General features: G+C 54.2%; 1 protein-coding gene across 1 annotated transcript in view; it reads left to right on the top strand.

The window, feature by feature from the left end:
- Positions 1–3,991: 3,991 nt before the first annotated feature.
- Positions 3,992–18,014, top strand: part of ASB2 (ankyrin repeat and SOCS box containing 2) — a 40,002-nt gene continuing 25,979 nt past the window's right edge. The window contains exons 1-2 of the mRNA XM_069465260.1: positions 3,992–4,127; positions 15,788–16,066. Coding sequence (XP_069321361.1) covers positions 15,861–16,066 — 206 coding nt within the window. The 5' untranslated portion in view covers positions 3,992–4,127; positions 15,788–15,860. The remainder of the gene's footprint in view (positions 4,128–15,787; positions 16,067–18,014) is intronic.

The following is an 18,014-nucleotide window of genomic DNA, read 5'->3' as shown; positions in this document are numbered from 1 at the left end:
TCCCTACATGTGTGAGGAGAGTGGTTCTGCTTTAGGACACCAGGGTCTGATCCCATGGGCCACGGTTCCTACTGGCATGGTTTTCAATGTGTCAGTTACTCTTCCCCCATCTTGCTGGGTGACCCCAGAGAAGTCACAGCACCTCTCTGGGCCTCAACTAGGAAATGAGGGCTCTGAACACCATGATAGCCAAGGGCCCCTCCAGCTGGAGAGCTCACAGCACCCCTGTGAGACATAGTCTCAGCCTAAAGGAGCTGATGATGGTCTGTGAAACCCAAGAACTGGGAAATGATTTGGGATACATTCTTTCACAATGAGTTAGGTAAAAAAAAAAAAAGAATTAGATTGAGTCTTTTTTTTTTTTTTTCATGGAAACAAAGACAAGTAGAAAGCCAGGAAAGAGCCTGTGGGACTAGTAGGAGGGCACTTTGAGAAGAAAGCGCAGGAGACTTGCAGCGGAGACCACAGAGAAGGTTTGGTGAATGCTCTGGTTGACTATTCTGTGTCTCAAACTGCCCCTGTCCTCAGTGGCATGAAACAACCGTTTTATTCTATCTCATGATTTTATGGGTGGGGACGCTGGGCAGGGTTCTGCTGGGGGGTTGTCTCTGCTCCACGTGGCATTAGCTGGAGCAGCTGCAGGTGGAGGATCCACTTCCAAGAGAGCATCTCCTCTCCTCCGTCTGGCGCCATGGTGCTCCTTGGCCACTCTTCTCACGTGGTGTCTCATCTGCCAGGGCCTCTCAGTGTGGCCTGCTGGGGCTTCCTCACAACATGGCAGCTGCAAAGTGTCTCATGACCTAACTTTGGAAGTCTCAGAATGTCGCTTCCACTGCATTCTATTGTCAAGAAAATCACCAAACACAGCCCAAATTCAAGGGGAGGGAAGGAATAGACTCAGCTCTTGGATGGAGGCTGGCGTGTGTGTGTGTGTGTGTGTGTGTGTGTGTGTGTGTGTGTGTAGGGAAGGAATGGACGGCGGGCACGTTGGAGATAAGCTAACAATATAAACTTTCCCCTGGTCCTTAACTCATCCCAGTCTTAGGAAGCTTGCCGCTGCCAGGAAAGGTCCACAGAGCCCGAGACAAAGACAGGGTTGGCCCGTCTGTTGACATCACAGAGGGAATTACTGAAACTGTGAGTGGCGGTCTGTCTTGGTAAGATGTGGCCAGTGAAGGAAGAGGGGCTGGGAGTTGCGGCTGTGGGATCAGGCCGTGGCTTGTCCCCCCCGGCACACTTGGTATCCTCATCTGGGCACTGAACATAACCCATCCAGCCTGTCCACCCGAAAGCTGCTCTAAGTCTCAGAGGAGGAACAGAATGTCAAAGGGCCAGGCAAGGTTTCGATCCCCACGTGGTGCACCCCTGCAAAGGTCCTTCACGCTTGAACTGACAGCCCTGGCTGAAACCCCAGCAGAAGGCCCCGTTACTGTTGAACCGTGAGCAGGGGAGGTTCCAAGAGAAGAGGACACATTGATGCTGCATTCCTTGGCACGGGGGCAGTGGAGCAGAAGTCCTCACCCAGAAGGCATATTGTCTGCTGGTCTACAGGACAATACATATGTATGGCACTCTGGATGAGTTCTTTGGTTTGGTTTGTTTTGTTTTGTTTTGTTTTTGAGAGCAGTGTCACACTCTTGCCTGGGCTAGAGTGCGGTGGCATCATCATAGCTCACTACAGCCTCAAACTCCTGGGCTCAAGTGATCCTCCTGCCTCAGCCTCCTAAGTAGCTGAAACTATGGGTACATGCCACCATGCCTGGCTAATTTTTCTGGATTTTTTATAGAGACAGGTCTTACTGTGTTGCCCAAGCTGGTCTTGAACTTCTGGCCTCAAGTGATCCTCTTGTCTTGTCTCAGCCACCCAAAGTGCTAGGATTACAGGAGTGAGCCACTGCAGCACCCAGGTCTTTTGTTTTTTGTTTTTCAGGGTTTTTTTTTTGTTTGTTTGGTTGGTTTTTTTTTTTTTTTTTTTTTTTGACTAGAAGGTTCTTCTCCCAAAGGAACCACTATGCAGCAACCTAGCATTTTGGGAATTTTTCCATCCTGCCTTGTGGAGCTCCTTGTCCTGCCCCAGCATTTGGGTTTCCCATCACACGGGGGATAGAGCTGTAGCTGAAGGCGTTGGCCTTTGTGTCAGACATAACCACTTCAGATAACTAAGCCATCACTTATAAGCTGTGGGATTGTGGACAAACTCCCCAACCTCTCCAAGCCTCGGTTTCCTCATCTGTGAAATGGGAGTGATGATGGCGCTCGCTCGGAAGGTTGTTGGGAGTGCAGCAGGGTGAGGTTTTCATGTGTGCACCTAGGTGTGCCTGGCCAGCCCTCTTCTCAGGTCCACCCTGGTGCACTTTCTGTTCCCTGTGACTCTTTGTCCACAATGTAGGCTCTTAATTTTTAATAGCCGAGTCCAGGCATAAGATAACAGGATTTGGAGACTGAGTTTCTCCAGCTCTTTTGACTACAAGAAGTTTGCCTGGACTGAGAGGGCAGGGTGGAGGGTGAGCCAAGAAGGGGAGCTGGGCCTCTCACAGCCCACCCTTCTCCGAGGGATCTATGGAGGGGCTGGCGGCGGACGGCAAGCAGGGGACCTGTGTTTTCTCTCCAGCAAGGAGCTCAGGAAAGCAGCAAGACTCCAGGGAAACATCTGCCAGAGCCCACGAGGACGTCTTACTGCTGAGGAAAGTCTCCGAATGGTAAAGAGAGTCGACGGCCCCTTCTCCACCCTTCTCCTGCACTCCTACCCTGGCACGTGGGTCTGGAAGGGGCTGAGCCGGAGCTAACCTTGCAGGGCCACCCAGCCACAGTGGCCTGGGGAGACTGTCCCAGCTGGGTCAATGCACAGCCAGGCAGGTGCCGGAGTGGCTGGGAGACAGCCGGGAACCGATGCTGTCCTCCCCATCCCCATCTAGAGGCCAGTCAGACCTCTAGAACCTCGACCCGACCCCGGGGCACCTTGCAGTCACTGAGATTTAATTCCCTGCAGAATATGTGAAGTAAGTGTAAAGGCATCCTGAAGTTTCCTGGGTTTGAATCCTGCCATGGCTGTCATAAATCCAACGTCCTCCAAGGGCAACGGCCATTGAAATGGAAATTATTTTCCACTTAATAGACCAGGTGACATTTCTGGGCCCAGACTCTGGGGCCTGAGCTCTGAGCAGTGACTGCCAGCGCCCCCGTCACATCCCGGATGCTCAGCGCCCGTGGCTGTGTGTGCTGTCTTTGCAGTTCGACCTGTCCCAGATGCAGCAGACGTTCTTCCCTGGATCTGAGGGAGGATTCCCTTCTGCTTGTGTCTCTGCCCGGGGCCTGCCCACGTGCTTCTGTGTTGGTGGGTTGGCCGGCTTGTGCCCCTGCCCTTTGTGCCCCTAGCCCCACCCCACAGCAGCCAGCAGCAGGACACCTGGTGTCCCCAAATGTCGGGCTCTGCCACCTGCTGCACCTGCTGCATGCTCAGCACCGAACCTCGATTTCCCCAAAGGCCTTTCCCACGGAATCCTTCATCCCCTCCCTCCCGCTCTCTTCCCTTCTCTCTCTCTTCCCTTCTCTTTTGCCCGTCCGTCTTCCTTCCTTCTGTCTGGCCTGCCCTCCCCTTTGGCCTCTTCTTCCCACTGCTCCCCTCCCTTGCTCCTCACTCTTTAACTCCACGCCTCTCCGTTCTCGTTCCCTGTCTTCCTGTCTGTGACTCTCTGCATCTCTCTCTCCTCTCTCGCTCGCTCCCGGGTAGTTCCAGAAACATACCCATATATGGCCTCCATGTCAAGGATCACAAATGATGACATCACGTGAGGCCGAAGCTCCGAGATGCTCTCTGAAGCAGGAGTCTGCATCCCATGCGCCCGGAGGAACGGAAGGCAGGACCGCGGCTTCCTCGGTGCAATCCTCAAACAGGAAATCTGAGATTCATAACATCTTATAGTTTGGCTTGTCATCACTGGTCATGCGGTGGGCCCGAAATAAACTCCCTGCTTCAAAGGAGAGCGTTTCAGAACTGCCAGGCAGAGCAGCCAGCAGCTTGGGGCCAGGGCAGAAGGAAAAGTCGGGGAGCATGTTCTGAATTAAGACACTCTCAAGAAAAACCGTTTTGTTGTCCCTGAGTGGTAGCCTTGTTCAGAGCCTAACAGGTAATGCATGCTTTCAACTTTCTTACACAGACCTAGCGAACGATCGTGTGGCCGGCTGGGACTAGGGCTGCAGTACTTGCTCGAAACCTCTTGCAGTCACACCGGGTTGTGGCCTTTCCTTCTCTCTCCTGCTCTCTGGAGTTACACGGCATGCCAGTGACCTTCACTTTGGATTTGGGGGACAGAGAATCAGCAATTTGCATGCGCATTCCCATTCTTCCAGGGGACTCTTGCTCAGAACATCACTCTGCCGTGCACTTCTAAAAATGGAAATGCGAGAGGAGTTATCAATGATGCTATTGTTGGGTCCGTAGGCCTCGGGCAATGTCTGCTCCGGGCAGACAAATGACTTTCAGAAATGCTTTCTGGTCAGGTGAACAGATAGGTATTTTCAGCGTGGGGAGTCAATTTAATGTAGCATTTACTGAGTGCCTCTGCGTGCACAGAGCTGTGGGGAACCATAGCAGTTACGGTGCCAGGGGCTGTCGATACAGCTGCTTGGGGTTTCGGGGAGGAAACAGAGAAACGCTATGTGTGTGAGGCTTAACAAAGCTATACTCCACTGTGGGGAGAGTGTGTGCACACATGTATACGTGACACATTTAAGGAGGAGACGGCCTTCAAAAAGATGGGTGGGGTGGAGCCAGGGACCTCCAGGTGGAGGAGCAGCTCAGACGAAGGCAGACAAGTGGGTGGGGGGCGCCTGGGGTGCTGGTGGGAAGTGCAGTGTGGCGCCGCAAAGGGCCCTGCAGGTGAGAAGTGAGGGAGAAGCTGGGAGGGGAGGCTGGAGGGAGATGCAGCTCCTTCCTGGCCAGGTGAGAAGATGGAAACTTTTCTGAGAGTTTTTGAGCAGAGGAGGGGCCGGTGGGATTTGACTTCAGGCAGCTGCTCAGGCAGGGGCAGCCCGGGGGATGGACTGGGTGACGGGCAGGGAAGGCAGGTGAACGTGGAAGGCCTGAAGCAGAGCAGAGGCTGAGCCCCGCACAGGACAGGAGCGCCCTCCCCGCTGCAGGGAAGGCTCGCTCTGTGAGGCGGGGGCTGGAGGGAGCTCAGAGGGGCTCAGGCAGAGCCAGCTGGGGCCACCACTCCTGCCACAACCTTGACCTCTGCCACCAGAGGCCTGGGCGGAAGCACCGTGAAGCAGCCATCAGCAGATGCTCAAGTCACTTCCAAAACAGTTGAACGGGTCCCTGCAGCTGGTGGCAGGCCTGTGTGCCACGTAGCATCCTCGAGGAGCTGGCAGCAGCTCCACTGGGTGCCATGTTAGTTTGCATCATCAGTTCTCGCACACACAGGCCAAGCCATGGGTGCCTCGTGTCAGCAGGGGAGGAGGGGCACCCTCTTCCTCCTCCCTGGGGTGGGGGCCTCTATAATCCACCCACGGGGACCTTACAATGGGCAGCAGTGCAGCCAACACCAGCAAGCTTCACCGAGCACCTACTGTGAGCGGGCACCGGCCCAAGCACTCGTGGATATTTCTCTCGGTGACTCTTGCCAGGGCTGCCATGAGTTAGACGTGATTGTTACTCCCATTTTTCAGATGTGGAAACTGAGGTTATGAGAGGCCAAGGGTCTGGCCTACAGCTGGACAGCTAAGAGGTGCTGGAGTCAGGGCTGTGGCGTGGTAAACAGGACCGTCGTGCACCCAGGGAACTGTCCCTGGCACAATCAAGGCATCATAAGGTGCCCATATTTTGTGGACAGGCTAGATCCAAAAGAGTCTTCCCGAAGGAGGCACAAAAATATCTCTGGGCCCGCCCACGGGCCTTCCATTCTGAGCTGCAAGGCGGCAGGCTGCCTGGAGGAGGCGGCTGCCTCAGGAGTGGTTTTTCTCTGGAGCTCTCTTTCCTTAGCAACGTCTTCTGGAATAGTCAATGCGGGGAATATAAATGAAGTGTTAAGAGCTTTGTGGCTGAGAGGAATGCTTTGAGGAGGTGGTAGCGAAGAAAAAGTAAGTTGCTTCCTAACCTGCCTAGTTTTTTTAAAGAAGAGAGGAGTGACAGAAGAGAGGAAAGAGACAGGGACAGCAGAAAGAGAAGAGAAAGGTTTAAATAAAGGCAGCAGAGGACAAAAACAAACCCAGAGGGAGAAAGGTAAAAGAAAGGAAAAGGTCCTAGCTGATTTGGGTGGGATCCAGCTCAAACGATTTCTAGCCAGCCTGCAGCTGGGCTCGCGTGAGGAGGGGGCTCTGGAAGAGCACCCCTTTACCCCACCAGCGCCTCCCTGCTCTGCCGCCTGTAGTTAGAGCTTCCAGAACCCCTGTGTGTTCTGCCACGCAGGGACCAAGGTGAGGGCCCGCTGTCTCCCGGCACCCAGGGAACAGAACAGGGCCGGGCAGGGCTGCACTTGGACGGAGGTGCTGGGAGGCTCAGAAGTGGACCTGCCAGCCCTTCCCACCCCCACCACCCCAACCCCAGGTCGCTGGCACAGATGGCAGAGCCTGGCATTTGCGCAGCCTTGGGCAGAAAACGAGTCGGGGCCTGGAATCCTGTGTCCAGAGCCGTATGTGGCTGAGCCACAGGATCAGCCTGGCCACAGTGGAAGACAGAGAGAGGGTGGGGAGGGGTTGGGGCGGGAGCCAGCCGCCTGCAGGTCCAGGAGGCAGGGGAGGTGCCCTCCACCCAGGAGGTGGAGCAGAAGGTGACCCACAGGCCTGGAGACTCAATAGCTGCGGGGACCGAAGAAATAAAATGGAAACTTGGCACTGGCTGATGCTTTTCTGAGCTGGTGCTCATGGGCACCGCCTCGGAGAGTGGCCTTTGGGCCTGTGCGGAATGTACGCTCGTCCTTGCGACAGAATACTTTCCACGGAAAAGCAGGAGATGGTTTTTCTTTCTTCCATCTCTTCTGATCACCTCTTTTCTCATTCTCTTTTTGGGGTGGCTTCCAGATAAATAAGTAAATAACTGGTGAGCTGCTGTGGTGGGCAGTAGTGACCGAGGGTGACCGATGGCTCCAGACGGAAGGCTTTGCAGAAGGGTTGCATTGAACAGTCTACACTCCACTCCCACACCTAAAAGGTGTCAGTGGACCCTCACCGAAATACTCATACGGTAGTTAGTATGTGCCCAGCCCCTCCACGTGAATGCATCGCTCACTAAACGCCACTCTTGTCGTTCGTAGCCGGTCACCTTGTGCAGAAATTCAAGTCCAGGATGGAGAGGAGTGGAGTGGACCTGCAGTGGGTCCTTCCCAAGTTCTAGGACAGCAGATCATGTTCGCAGGGAGGGGCCCCTGGGAGTGGAGAATTTGGAACGTGCGGGCAGCATCCATCCCACACCCAGGCTGGAGGGCCTGGAGGTCTCCCTCCTCCCCGAGCTCCTCCAACCTCGTTAGTGACTCTTGGAACCTTTGGGTGGGTTCCACACACAACCCGTGGAGCTCACTGTCACAGCTTTCCTTTTTGGCCACAGCTGCCAAGAGAAGGCCGGGCCTGGGGCTCACTTTCACTTTTGTTCTTGCTCTTTTTAAATGGAGGAGAGTGTGGGGGATCCAGACCTCTGAGACGGAGCCTCCCTGGGGACGCCAGCTAGGAAGCAGCTCCCAGGGAGTCCTCCCGGCAGGAATGGGCCACGGCCGTCCTGCCCACTTTCTGGGGTCAGAGCAGAGAACTGCAGCATCTTGGGGGCTGTAGCATAACGTGAGCAGATTCTCAGGAGCCACTGGTGAGCCGGCAGCCGTTGCCCCTTCTCCTCTGACACCGCCATGGGCCAGTGCCAGGATCATCCCCATTCTACAGAAGAGCAAAGTGAGGCACCAAGGGTGTGAGTAACCTGCTCCCTATCACTCGGCCAGTAGGTGGCAGAGCCAGGGGTGAGTAGAGGCGGTTGGGCACCAGGGCCACGCCACCATCTCCCACTGCACGGTAAACATCTCCGTGACAGCTGTGCTCCTTGGGAGCCACCAGGGAGGCTTCCTGGTGGAGGAGATGCTTGAGTGTGTCTGGAAGGACGCCTGGCAGATCAGGGCGGGCTGCTGAGTAGCTCCACGTGCAAACACAGCTCGGAAGGAAAGTGGTTTGCCCAGCCTTCACGCCCCACCCAAGTCCCGGGCCATCAGGAGCGTGGCCGCCACCCTCCTTCAGGGCCCCGCCCTCCCAGCTGTGTCCCCTCTGGCCCCTAGTTTTCTGATAAGACATCCAGGGAGTGACCTCCTCCCACCACAGCCCCCACAAACAACCACATAGACCCCAGCCCATCCACTGCCAGGCAGACACCCCAGGCAGACCCTGAATGTGTAGGGAGGGAGAGGAACTGGGGTGAAAAACAACCGATTTCCAAATGCTAGTTTGAAATCCTCACCACAGCCCTGCAAGAGTCCATGTTGCTTTGCCCACTTCACGGATGCAGCGACTGAGGCCCAGCTCAGAAGAGCATTGGCTCTGAGGGACCAGGCACTGTTCTGAGAGCTTTGCATGTAACTCAAGAAACACTGTCACAGCCACTTTACAGATGCCACCTGGGAGAGGTGGGGGCTCCCCTGGGGCCAGTGTTTGGGGTGCTGCAAAGAGGGCAAGAGAGGGTCTCCTGGAGGCCCCAGGATGGCCTGGTCTCCCCTGCTCCAAGCCGGCCTTGGACTGGCCAACGCTTGAATGCCTCTCTCTCTTCAGGCTCCTGGCTGGACTGGGCAAAGCCCACTGGACTCCAACTTCCCTGGGAAAGGGCTATTTTTATCCCAATTAGCCTCTCAGAGCATCCCTTGGGGCTGCTGGCCTCCCTCCAGGCAGGCCCTGGATTTGTAGGGAGGGGCCCAGAAGGTGGCCCAGCCCTCGGGCAGAGGACTCAGAAATCAAGCTGGGCAGCATGAGGATGAGGGGAAACTGAGGTCAAAAGAGGGTCAAGTTCTCACCTAGGACCACCATCCCCCCCTCCCAAGAAATAGGTGCCCCAATTATGTCCATTTTGCAGACGGAGGCGCTGAGACTGCCACCCAGCTAATAACCAGCAAGGCTGGGATTTGCACTCGGTCAAGCTAGTGCCACAGGCCGCTTCATAACTTCCCCCTCGCGCTAAGGCCGAGCAGCAACACCTGCCCCCAGGCTGACACCCCGCAGTACCCCTGGCAGGCGTCACCCGCGCACGATGGCATCGGTCCAGCGAGGGGGAGTTTGCTCTCCTGAAGCGGCCCATGTGTCGCACACTTGCTAAGGGCCAGGCCCCCGCTGAGCCTGTGCACACGGGAGCCCCACTGATTCTACCACCAACCCCCAGTAATACTTACTAATATCTCCATTTTATGCACGAGGAAACTAACGGTGCGTAACTTACCCAGGAACCCTGAAAGGCCGAGGAACTTGGTGTGGCAAACAGGGCTGTGTGGGCCCCCAGCGGGGCAGGGAGTCTGCCTCCTCAGAGGCAGGGCCCCCGTCTCTCCAGTCCCGTCAAGGTCCAGCCCCTGCCTTCCCTCGTCCTGCCTCTCAGGGGCAAAGGGCCCGACATGGTGCCCAGTTCACGGATGCAGGCCGGGGGCTCTAGGCTGGGTAGCGGATGCGGCTGGGTGAGGACGGGCCTGCTCAGAACGCACGTGTGCGCCAGCTGCATCAGCGCTCCAGGAACTGCCAGAAGGAGCACTCGGTTTGAGGTTGGAGGATCAGGCTTCACGTCCCAACTTTCCAGCTGTCTGTCCCCATGCAAACCCTTCTTCTCCCCCTCTGAAACTTAATTGCCTCATCTGTAAAGTGGGACCAGTGACATAGAGGCATCAAGTTCCTTTTGGAAGGAGCAGGTTGGAGAGGAACTAAGTTAATTCAGTGAAAAAGCTTCTTACCTTCCGGGGCTGTCATGAGTGCAATGACAGGGCAAATGTCAAGTCTGTGGATGGTGTCCAACCCGGGGGAGAGGCTCGGGAAGGGGCTAGTAAGTCTGGAATTAGCTGTGGGATTGGCCATTCCAGGTGATCCTTACCTGGCTAACTTAATGCCAGGTGACCATTACCTGGCTGCCCTCGCCTCCAGGGAGGCACGTGGTCAGGGAAGGGGCTCTGTGGCCAGGTGCTGTCTGTGAGCCTCTGACTGGCCCATAGCAGGCTGCAGGGCCAGCAGCTGCCTTGAGATGAGGGGTGGGAGGGGTCCCCATTAAATAATTGCTTTACGCCCTATAAACTCCCTCCCCAAGCCTTAGCACACACATTGCTTCTGCAACGCAGAGAAGCAGCTGGTCTCATTCCCATTTTTACTGATAAAGGAACTGAGGCCCAGAAAGGGGAAGTGACTTGCCCACGGTCACATAGTTGCAAAACTGAAACTGGACCTAGGGGTCTTGACATCCAGACCTGAGATCCATCCACTCCTACCTGCTCCCCCATGACCAAGGCCAAGCCCTTTCCATATGGGGACCTGGGGAGGGGGCCACAGGGGATCCCCAGGGACAGGAGTTTGGGGTTTGATAGCACAGATCTAAACCAAATGTCTCACTGAGTCGCAGAATCTTTAGAACTGGAAGAGCCATGGGGCTAGAAACCTTCTAGCCCCAAATCCTCCTTTTGCAATGGGAAAAATGAGGCCCAGAGTGGGACAGGGACTTAGCCGAGGTCACACAGCACTTTAGCATCAGCATGCAGATTATGACTCAGGTCTATGACTCTTCGTCCGATTTTCTTCCTGGTTTGTCCGCTGGCTTCGAGCAGACACCTTCAGATGGGGCATCACGATGCCAGGCCGGGCACTGGGCACATGCTGAGCCCCTGCCTTGCACCAGGTTGGGGGGTAAAGCCGACCCCCAGCTCTGGAGAAGCCGAGCAGGTCACCTCTCACTGGGCAGAACCCCTTCCCAACTCCTCTGAAGGCAGACGTGGGCCAGCGCAGACCTGGTGGGGACCCCAGCTGCATGGAAGCTGGGAAGGGGCAGGAAGCCAGGCCTGGGCCAGCTGGGGATGGGGGACCCACCTGGCTGCACGGGTGCCCCTGCCAGAATGGGGGCCGTTGGACAGGTCTAGTCTACCCTGCCATTTAACAGACAGGAAAACTGAGGACCCAAGAGAGGAGAAGAGGTGCTCTTGGCTGATTTGGGATATAATCCCAAGTGGTTTATGATTGGTTCCAAGTCCTGGGTTCTTTTCACAATAAATAAAACTGATGCTTCTGCTGCTGCAAAAAAATAGCATCTCAAATGACAGGTATAAAATGATTTTGAGGTCACACGTGACACCCCTTCCCCTCCCCTAGTGTGGACCACAGAGCAGCCAACTGACGTACTGATCTCGGTACACCCTGAAATCATCAGAGGAGCCTCGAACGTTGCAGAGCGTGGGCCCCAGCCCTGGGGCTCTGAGTCCATTGGTCTGGGGTGCAGGCAGGGCCTTGGTGTGTTTGTAAGACTCAGCCGGGCCTGAGAGCCATCTGCTAAGATGGCATTGACTGCATATGACAGAAAACCCTGCCAACATTGGCCGAAACCACGAGGATCTTCGGTCTGTACCGGCAAGTCGGCTAGGCTGGGTGGCCACGGCATCGGTTCAGCAGCTCAGCAGTACAATGAAGGGCCCAGAGTCTTGTCGTTCATTTTGTCAAACTCATTGTACCAGCCACTCTGTCTCCCTCGTGGTCACAATGTGGCTGCCACAGTTCCAAGCCTCAAGTCCTCCAAGCATAAAGCAGGGGTTGGGGCTAGGAGGCATTTTCTTCACTACTTTCTATTTTATCAGGAAGGAGAGTCTTTCCTAAGAGCACCCCAGCCTACCCCTAGCCTAGTCACTGGCCAGGGGGTCAGGATGGCAGGGTGGTCCCCCCCAGCTTGGAACAACTGTGATTTATCCGTGGCACATGGCACACTGTGGCCTGGGCAAAGCCAGGATCTATGGTCAGGAAGGCGGGGGAAGTGGCTGTTGGGTGAGCCGTGGGCAGGATCCGCTGCGCCCTGCGTGGTGGAGGTAATCTGACCGGCCGTGCCGTGAACTTCAGCCTCCGCACCAAGGAGGTGAAGAGGCATCGGCCTTGGGAAGAGGATCCAGGGTCAAGTGAACACATAAACCGCTGACCACAGCATAGAAGGAGAAGTTCTCCCAGAAGGAGAAGTTCTTTTTCTCGGAAGAATCTGGGTAGGCTTCCCAGAAGAGGGGTACATGCTCCGGGCCTTGAGTGATGAGGAGGAGTCCTAGCAGCACAGAACGCAGGAGGGCGTGTCAGGCACAGCCCCAGCCAGGGCTGTGGGGCGGGCTGTGTTGGGGGAAAGGTGCGCCACCCACCTCGGCTGGAAGGTCAGGTGTGTGGAAGAAGAGGAGAAGGGAGTATGAGGACCAGAGTTTGGAGGACCCAAAAGCCAGGGCCAGCAGCGCAGGGTTTATTCCGTTAGAGGAGGGCCTTCCTAGGGTGTGGGGTGTGGGGTGTGGGGTCTGGGGCATCAGAGAAGACAAGGGGCTGGGGAGGAGGCCTGAGGCTGGGAGCCCACTGTGGAGGCCACTTCTGAGGCTCAGCGGGAGGTCAAGCCTGAGCCAGCCAGAATCAGCGGAGAGAGGCAGGCGGAGGGGAAGGGTGCCAGGAAGGACAGGAGCAGAGGATGGAAATCATTGCTCCCAGGGGCCCTTCTGCCATCTTCAAGGTTCGCAGCCTCCTCCAGCTGTGTTTGGAAGAACCCAGATTTGTTCAATAACTCATTTGCTGGTGCTTTGCAGAGCAATAGTTGTTACTCGTAAGGCTGTTCCAGGGATTAAACAAAAGAAATTTCTATAAAGGGCTCAGCAGAGGGCTTAGTGTGACGTCCCACGCACCCCCTCCAACGGGGGTCCCACACCTGCCTGTGCTTTATGGCTGGTCATTCTCCAAAGAGGAGGTTCCCGGTCGCCTGGGGAGCTCGTCAAGGAAGGCAGATACCTGGGCCAGCCTCCTAAAGATTCTGACTTAATTGGTCTGAGCTGGAGCCCAAGAATTGATACTTTCTAAGACTTATTTTCTCAATGTTTTAATTAGCTATGTTATTGCAGTATAATGTGCTCACATAGATGTGCACAGATTATATACGTCAACAGCTCCAGGGATGCTTACAAAGGGAGCCACGCCATGTGGCTCAAATCAAGACGGACAACACGAGTGGCTCCCAGAAGCCTTCCACACGCTACCCTTCCCCCTGCCCCATTAGTAACCTGCCAAAGGTGGTCTGTTTTATGTGTTTTTGAACTTGATATAAGTTGAATCGTGTATATATGTTACTTATTTTTTTTTTTTTTTTTTTTTGAGACAGAGTCTCGCTCTGTTGCCCGGGCTAGAGTGCCGTGGCGTCAGCCTAGCTCACAGCAACCTCAAACTTCTGGGCTCAAGCGATCCTAACTGCCTCAGCCTCCCGAGTAGCTCGGACTACAGGCATGCACCGCCATGCCCGGCTCATTTTTTCTATATATTTTTAGTTGTCCAGCTAATTTCTTTCTATTTTTTTTTTTCTTTAGTAGAGACTGGGTCTCGCTCTTGCTCAGGCTGGTCTCGAACTCCCGTGCTCAAGCAATCCACCCGCCTTGGCCTCCCAGCGTGCTAGGATTACAGGCGTGAGCCACCGCACTCAGCTATGTTACTTTTTATAGGGTTTGTTGCTTGTGAAATTCAACCTTGTTGTTGGATGTAGCTGTAGTTTGTTTGTTTTCACTGGTGCATGCTACCCATCACATGAGTATACCACAGTGGATTCACCCATTCAAATGTTGGTAGACCTTTGGTTAGTTTCCAGCTGCGTTTATTGTGAACAGCACTGTTATGAATACTCTTGACCTTGTCTTTTGGTGAACATAGGTACATAATTCTTTTGGGCCTATAGCTAGGAGGGGAATTTTAGGTCATAGAACATGCTTATATTCAGCTTTGACTACTAGTATCAATTTTCCAAAGTGGCTTTGCCATTTTACATTCCTGCCAATGCTGGGAGAATCCTGGTTATTCCACATCCTGCCCAGCGCTTGGTGTTTTCCATCTTTCTCATTGGAGCCATTCTGGTGGGCAAATAGTGGTATTTCACTGGGATTTTAATTTGAATTTCCCCAAACTCTAGTGAAGTTAAGTGCCTTTACTTTTGGTTACTGGCCATTTGGGTGTTGTCTTTGTGAAGTGTCTGTCGAAGTCTTTTGGGTGTCAAGAATGCTGCGTAACAAAGCACCTCAAATAAGCGTTTATTCTCCTGCTCTGGATCTGCAGGCAGCCCAGGCCGGGAGACCCAGCTTCAGGCTGCCAGGCCCTGCTGGGTGGGGCTCCTCTGGGCAGGCTGGGCTCAGGTGGTGCCCGCGGGCTTCTCTCTGGGGCTCAGGCGGAAGGGCAGCAGCTCCGGTGGGGAGTTCTTCTCTAGGTGATGGCAGAGGGGCAAGAGCAAACCCCGCTGCACACGCTTGTCACGTGTCTGTTGCCTCGTGTCCGCTTGCCTCGTGTCCACGAGCACTCGGCCAGAGCACGTCATGCGAACTCGGGTCCAGTATCAATGGGGAAGGGATGGGAGACATTTGCCTCCACAGGAGGGCAGTGGATATTTGCTGAACAAACCAAAGTATAGCCCTGGTATTTCGGGTATTTTTAAAAAGACCTCATGTGATTCTGATGTTCGTCCAGGGCCAAGAACCACTGACCTGCAGTCACCGCGCACGTCAGCCAGTCAAAACGAAAATCAGGCTTAGTTGATTCTATTTCATTTCCTAAAAGCAATCAACTCCCAACCAAAGCCCATTTCTCTTTGAGGCATATTTTTAGAAGGGAGTGCGTAGGATTCAGATGGAAAATTATTTTGATAATTGATTTTAACTAGATCATGCGATCTCAAGTAGTGGGCCTGCGTCCGATTCATCCCTAGCATTCTCAGCCCTACCACGGTGCAGAGAAATGGAGAGACACCAGGCTGGGACGCTGCTGGTACTCGGAAGGAAGGAATGCATGTATTTCTGTGCAAGCTCCATGAGGACAGGGACTGTTGTCTGTTGGGATCATCTTTGTATCCACAGTACTTAGAGGAGTGCCTGAGTCAGAGTGGGTGCTCAATAAGTAGGCTTTTAGTTAATGTACAGATAGGACTACATGTATAGATAGGCTGTCTGGAATAGACAAATACATGGTGGATGGATAGATGATTGGATAGATAGATGTACGGATGTTTGGGAGGAGGGATGGATTAATGGGTGTGGGGGTAGACAGACAGGAGGATGGATAATGGAGGGAAGGGTGGATGGCTGGATGGTTGGACAGATGAATGGATGAGCACATGGATGGATAGATTCATGGACGGATGGATGGATTAGTGAATGAATAGGAGGACAGGTGGATGGATGGATGATTGGAAGGTTGTATAGACTGATGAGCAGTGACCGATGAGAGGGTAGATGGATAAATGGTTGGGTGGGTAGATAGACGGATAGAGGATGGATGGGTGGGCGGGTAGGTGGTTGGATAGTTGGATACGTGGATGGAGTGGGTGGATGGATGGGAGCATGGACTGGTATATAAGTGGGTGGGAAGACAGATGGATGTATGGGAGAATGAATAAATGGATGGATGGGTGGATGAGTGGTTAGATGGGTGGGTGGGTCAATGAATAGATGAGTGGATGGATGGACGTACAGATGAATGGGTGGTTGGATCATAACCAAATGAAGGAATAAAAAATGAATGTGTGATTGCCAGTGGAACACACAGCCTTCCCTGTGGGCAATAGAGCTATCTTGCTAAACTGTTTGTGACCAGGGTGATTTTGGTCTCCTCACAGGGTTTTCTGATTTGCCGTTTCCTCCTCCCCACTGAGTGTCTCTTCTGGAGGCCAGAGTGGGAGGTGGAAGAGGATGGCCACTGAGATCAGTGCTCGGGGCAGCCAGGGCACCATTGGGCACGAGGAGTACAGCCTGTACAGCAGCCTGAGCGAGGAAGAGCTGATGCAGATGGCCATCGAGCAGAGTCTGGCAGACAAGACACGGGGCCCACCCACTGCTGAGGCCACCACGTCTGCACGTGCCAACCGCCAACCTGCCCATTTCTACCCATGGACCAGGTGAGCAAGGCGAGGTCGATGAGGGCAGTGGGGGCGTTGGGGCATCCGTGAGATGCAGATCCCAAAAGCTGTTAATCCAAAACTAACTGATCCTGGTCGCTAGGGTGCCTTCTAGCACTTTAATGATTTACATGTGTTATCTAAACTTACTGAGCTCGGGCAGTGCCAAGTACTGTGGTGGGTGCCAGACATGCTCTGCCTCGTTTAATCCTCTTAAGGACCCTCAAGGTGGGATCTGTGTCATAGTCCCATTTTGCAGATGAGGGAACCGAGGCTTAGGGCTGAGTCAGAGGCCCCAGGGCACACAGCTGGTAGGTGCTGCTGCAGAGACTGGAGCTGCCTGGCTCCAAAGCCCACACCCTGGCCTCGCACTGCTGGCTTCACGCTGAATGTGGTGGAGCCAATGCTCTGTATCTGGCCAGCGCTTCCAACCCATCTACGCACACTCCCTGGGAAAGCAAGTCGGCGAAGCAAAAGACGTCAGCCCAGCAAAGCCATCCTGCCTCCGTGTTCTGGCAACTTTTTACTATCTCCGTCGCTGGACCTTCGAAAGCAGCAGCACCCAATAAACCATGGCGCTAGCCACAGCTGCAATCCACAGATGCAATTCTAAATAGCCTTATAGCCACATTTAAAAAGTAAAGAGAAACAGGTGAAATTAGTTTTCATAGATAGTTTACGTCCAAAGTATTATTTCTACATCATCAATATAAAAATTAGGAATGAGATTTTTTTACCTTCTGCCCATCAAGTCTTTGAAATCCAGTGTGTATTTCACACTCAGCACATCTCGACTCAGACCAGCCACATTTCAAGTGCTCACTGGCCACGTGTGGCCAGCGGCCACCATATCGGATGGTGCAGATCTAGAGGACACCTTCTTTGTAGGAGGAGGGAGCCAAAGAGGAAATTAAGCATTTGATCTTTGTAAAAATGCTTTTGCTCACCCCTGAGCCAGAGTCAAGTGTATGTTTGGGGGTGGGTGGCTGACCTCAGGCAAGTCACCTAACCTCTCAGAACCTCAGCTTCCTTCTCTAACAACAACAGACAAGCTTTTTCCGATGTGCAGTCATAGTTGACAGGAGATGAAGGCGAAGGTGGGTGCTGGTGCACCTCAGCCCTCTCCCCTGGCCAGGGTTCTCCTCCAAGTGATTGTATCCCTTGCCAAGGCTGGGCCACCTCTGTCAGGCTGTCGGGGCAAAGGCCTGGGATGCCCAGAGCCATGGAGCCCCTTCTAAAGGGAAAGGCAGGCAGCTTCTTTGGGCAGCTCAAAGGAGCACGAAGACTGCAGGTGACTGAGCTGCCTCTGCAGATTTCCTATTCTGGGACCCAACCTTTAAAAGGGAAACCGGCCGGGCGCGGTGGCTCACGCCTGTAATCCTAGCACTCTGGGAGGCCGAGGTGGGCGGATCGTTTGAGCTCAGGAGTTCGAGACCAGCCTGAGCAAGAGCGAGACCCCACCTCTACTAAAAATAGAAAGAAATTATATGGACAGCTAAAAATATATATAGAAAAAATTAGCCGGGCATGGTGGCGCATGCCTGTAGTCCCAGCTACTCGGGAGGCTGAGACAGGAGGATCGCTTGAGCTCAGGAGTTTGAGGTTGCTGTGAGCTAGGCTGACGCCACGGCACTCACTCTAGCCTGGGCAACAGAGTGAGACTCTGTCTCAAAAAAAAAAAAAAAATAAAAAAAAAAAAAAATAAAAGGGAAACCCAGAGTCAAGGCCTGGGTTCATCGTGGCCAGCGCTCAAGGAGGCCCTGGTTCCTGTTCTGGCCGGTACAGCTGAAGCCAGACCATAGCTTCCTCTTTCTCAGAAGGAGATCAGATAGAACAAGGGCATCCTCTCTCCAAAGACAGGATCTGAACACAGGGCCTGCCACACAAAGCCTGCCTGTCTCCCCGCGTCTGCAGCCTTCTCGCCAGGGTGAAGCCCCTCCCAGGAGTC

This window comes from Eulemur rufifrons, chromosome 2 (genome assembly GCF_041146395.1).
Source record: "Eulemur rufifrons isolate Redbay chromosome 2, OSU_ERuf_1, whole genome shotgun sequence".
In the NCBI taxonomy this organism is placed as follows: Eukaryota; Metazoa; Chordata; class Mammalia; order Primates; family Lemuridae; genus Eulemur; species Eulemur rufifrons.
The sequence above is the reverse complement of the archived record's forward strand: the minus strand, read 5'-3'. Positions and strand labels throughout refer to the sequence as shown.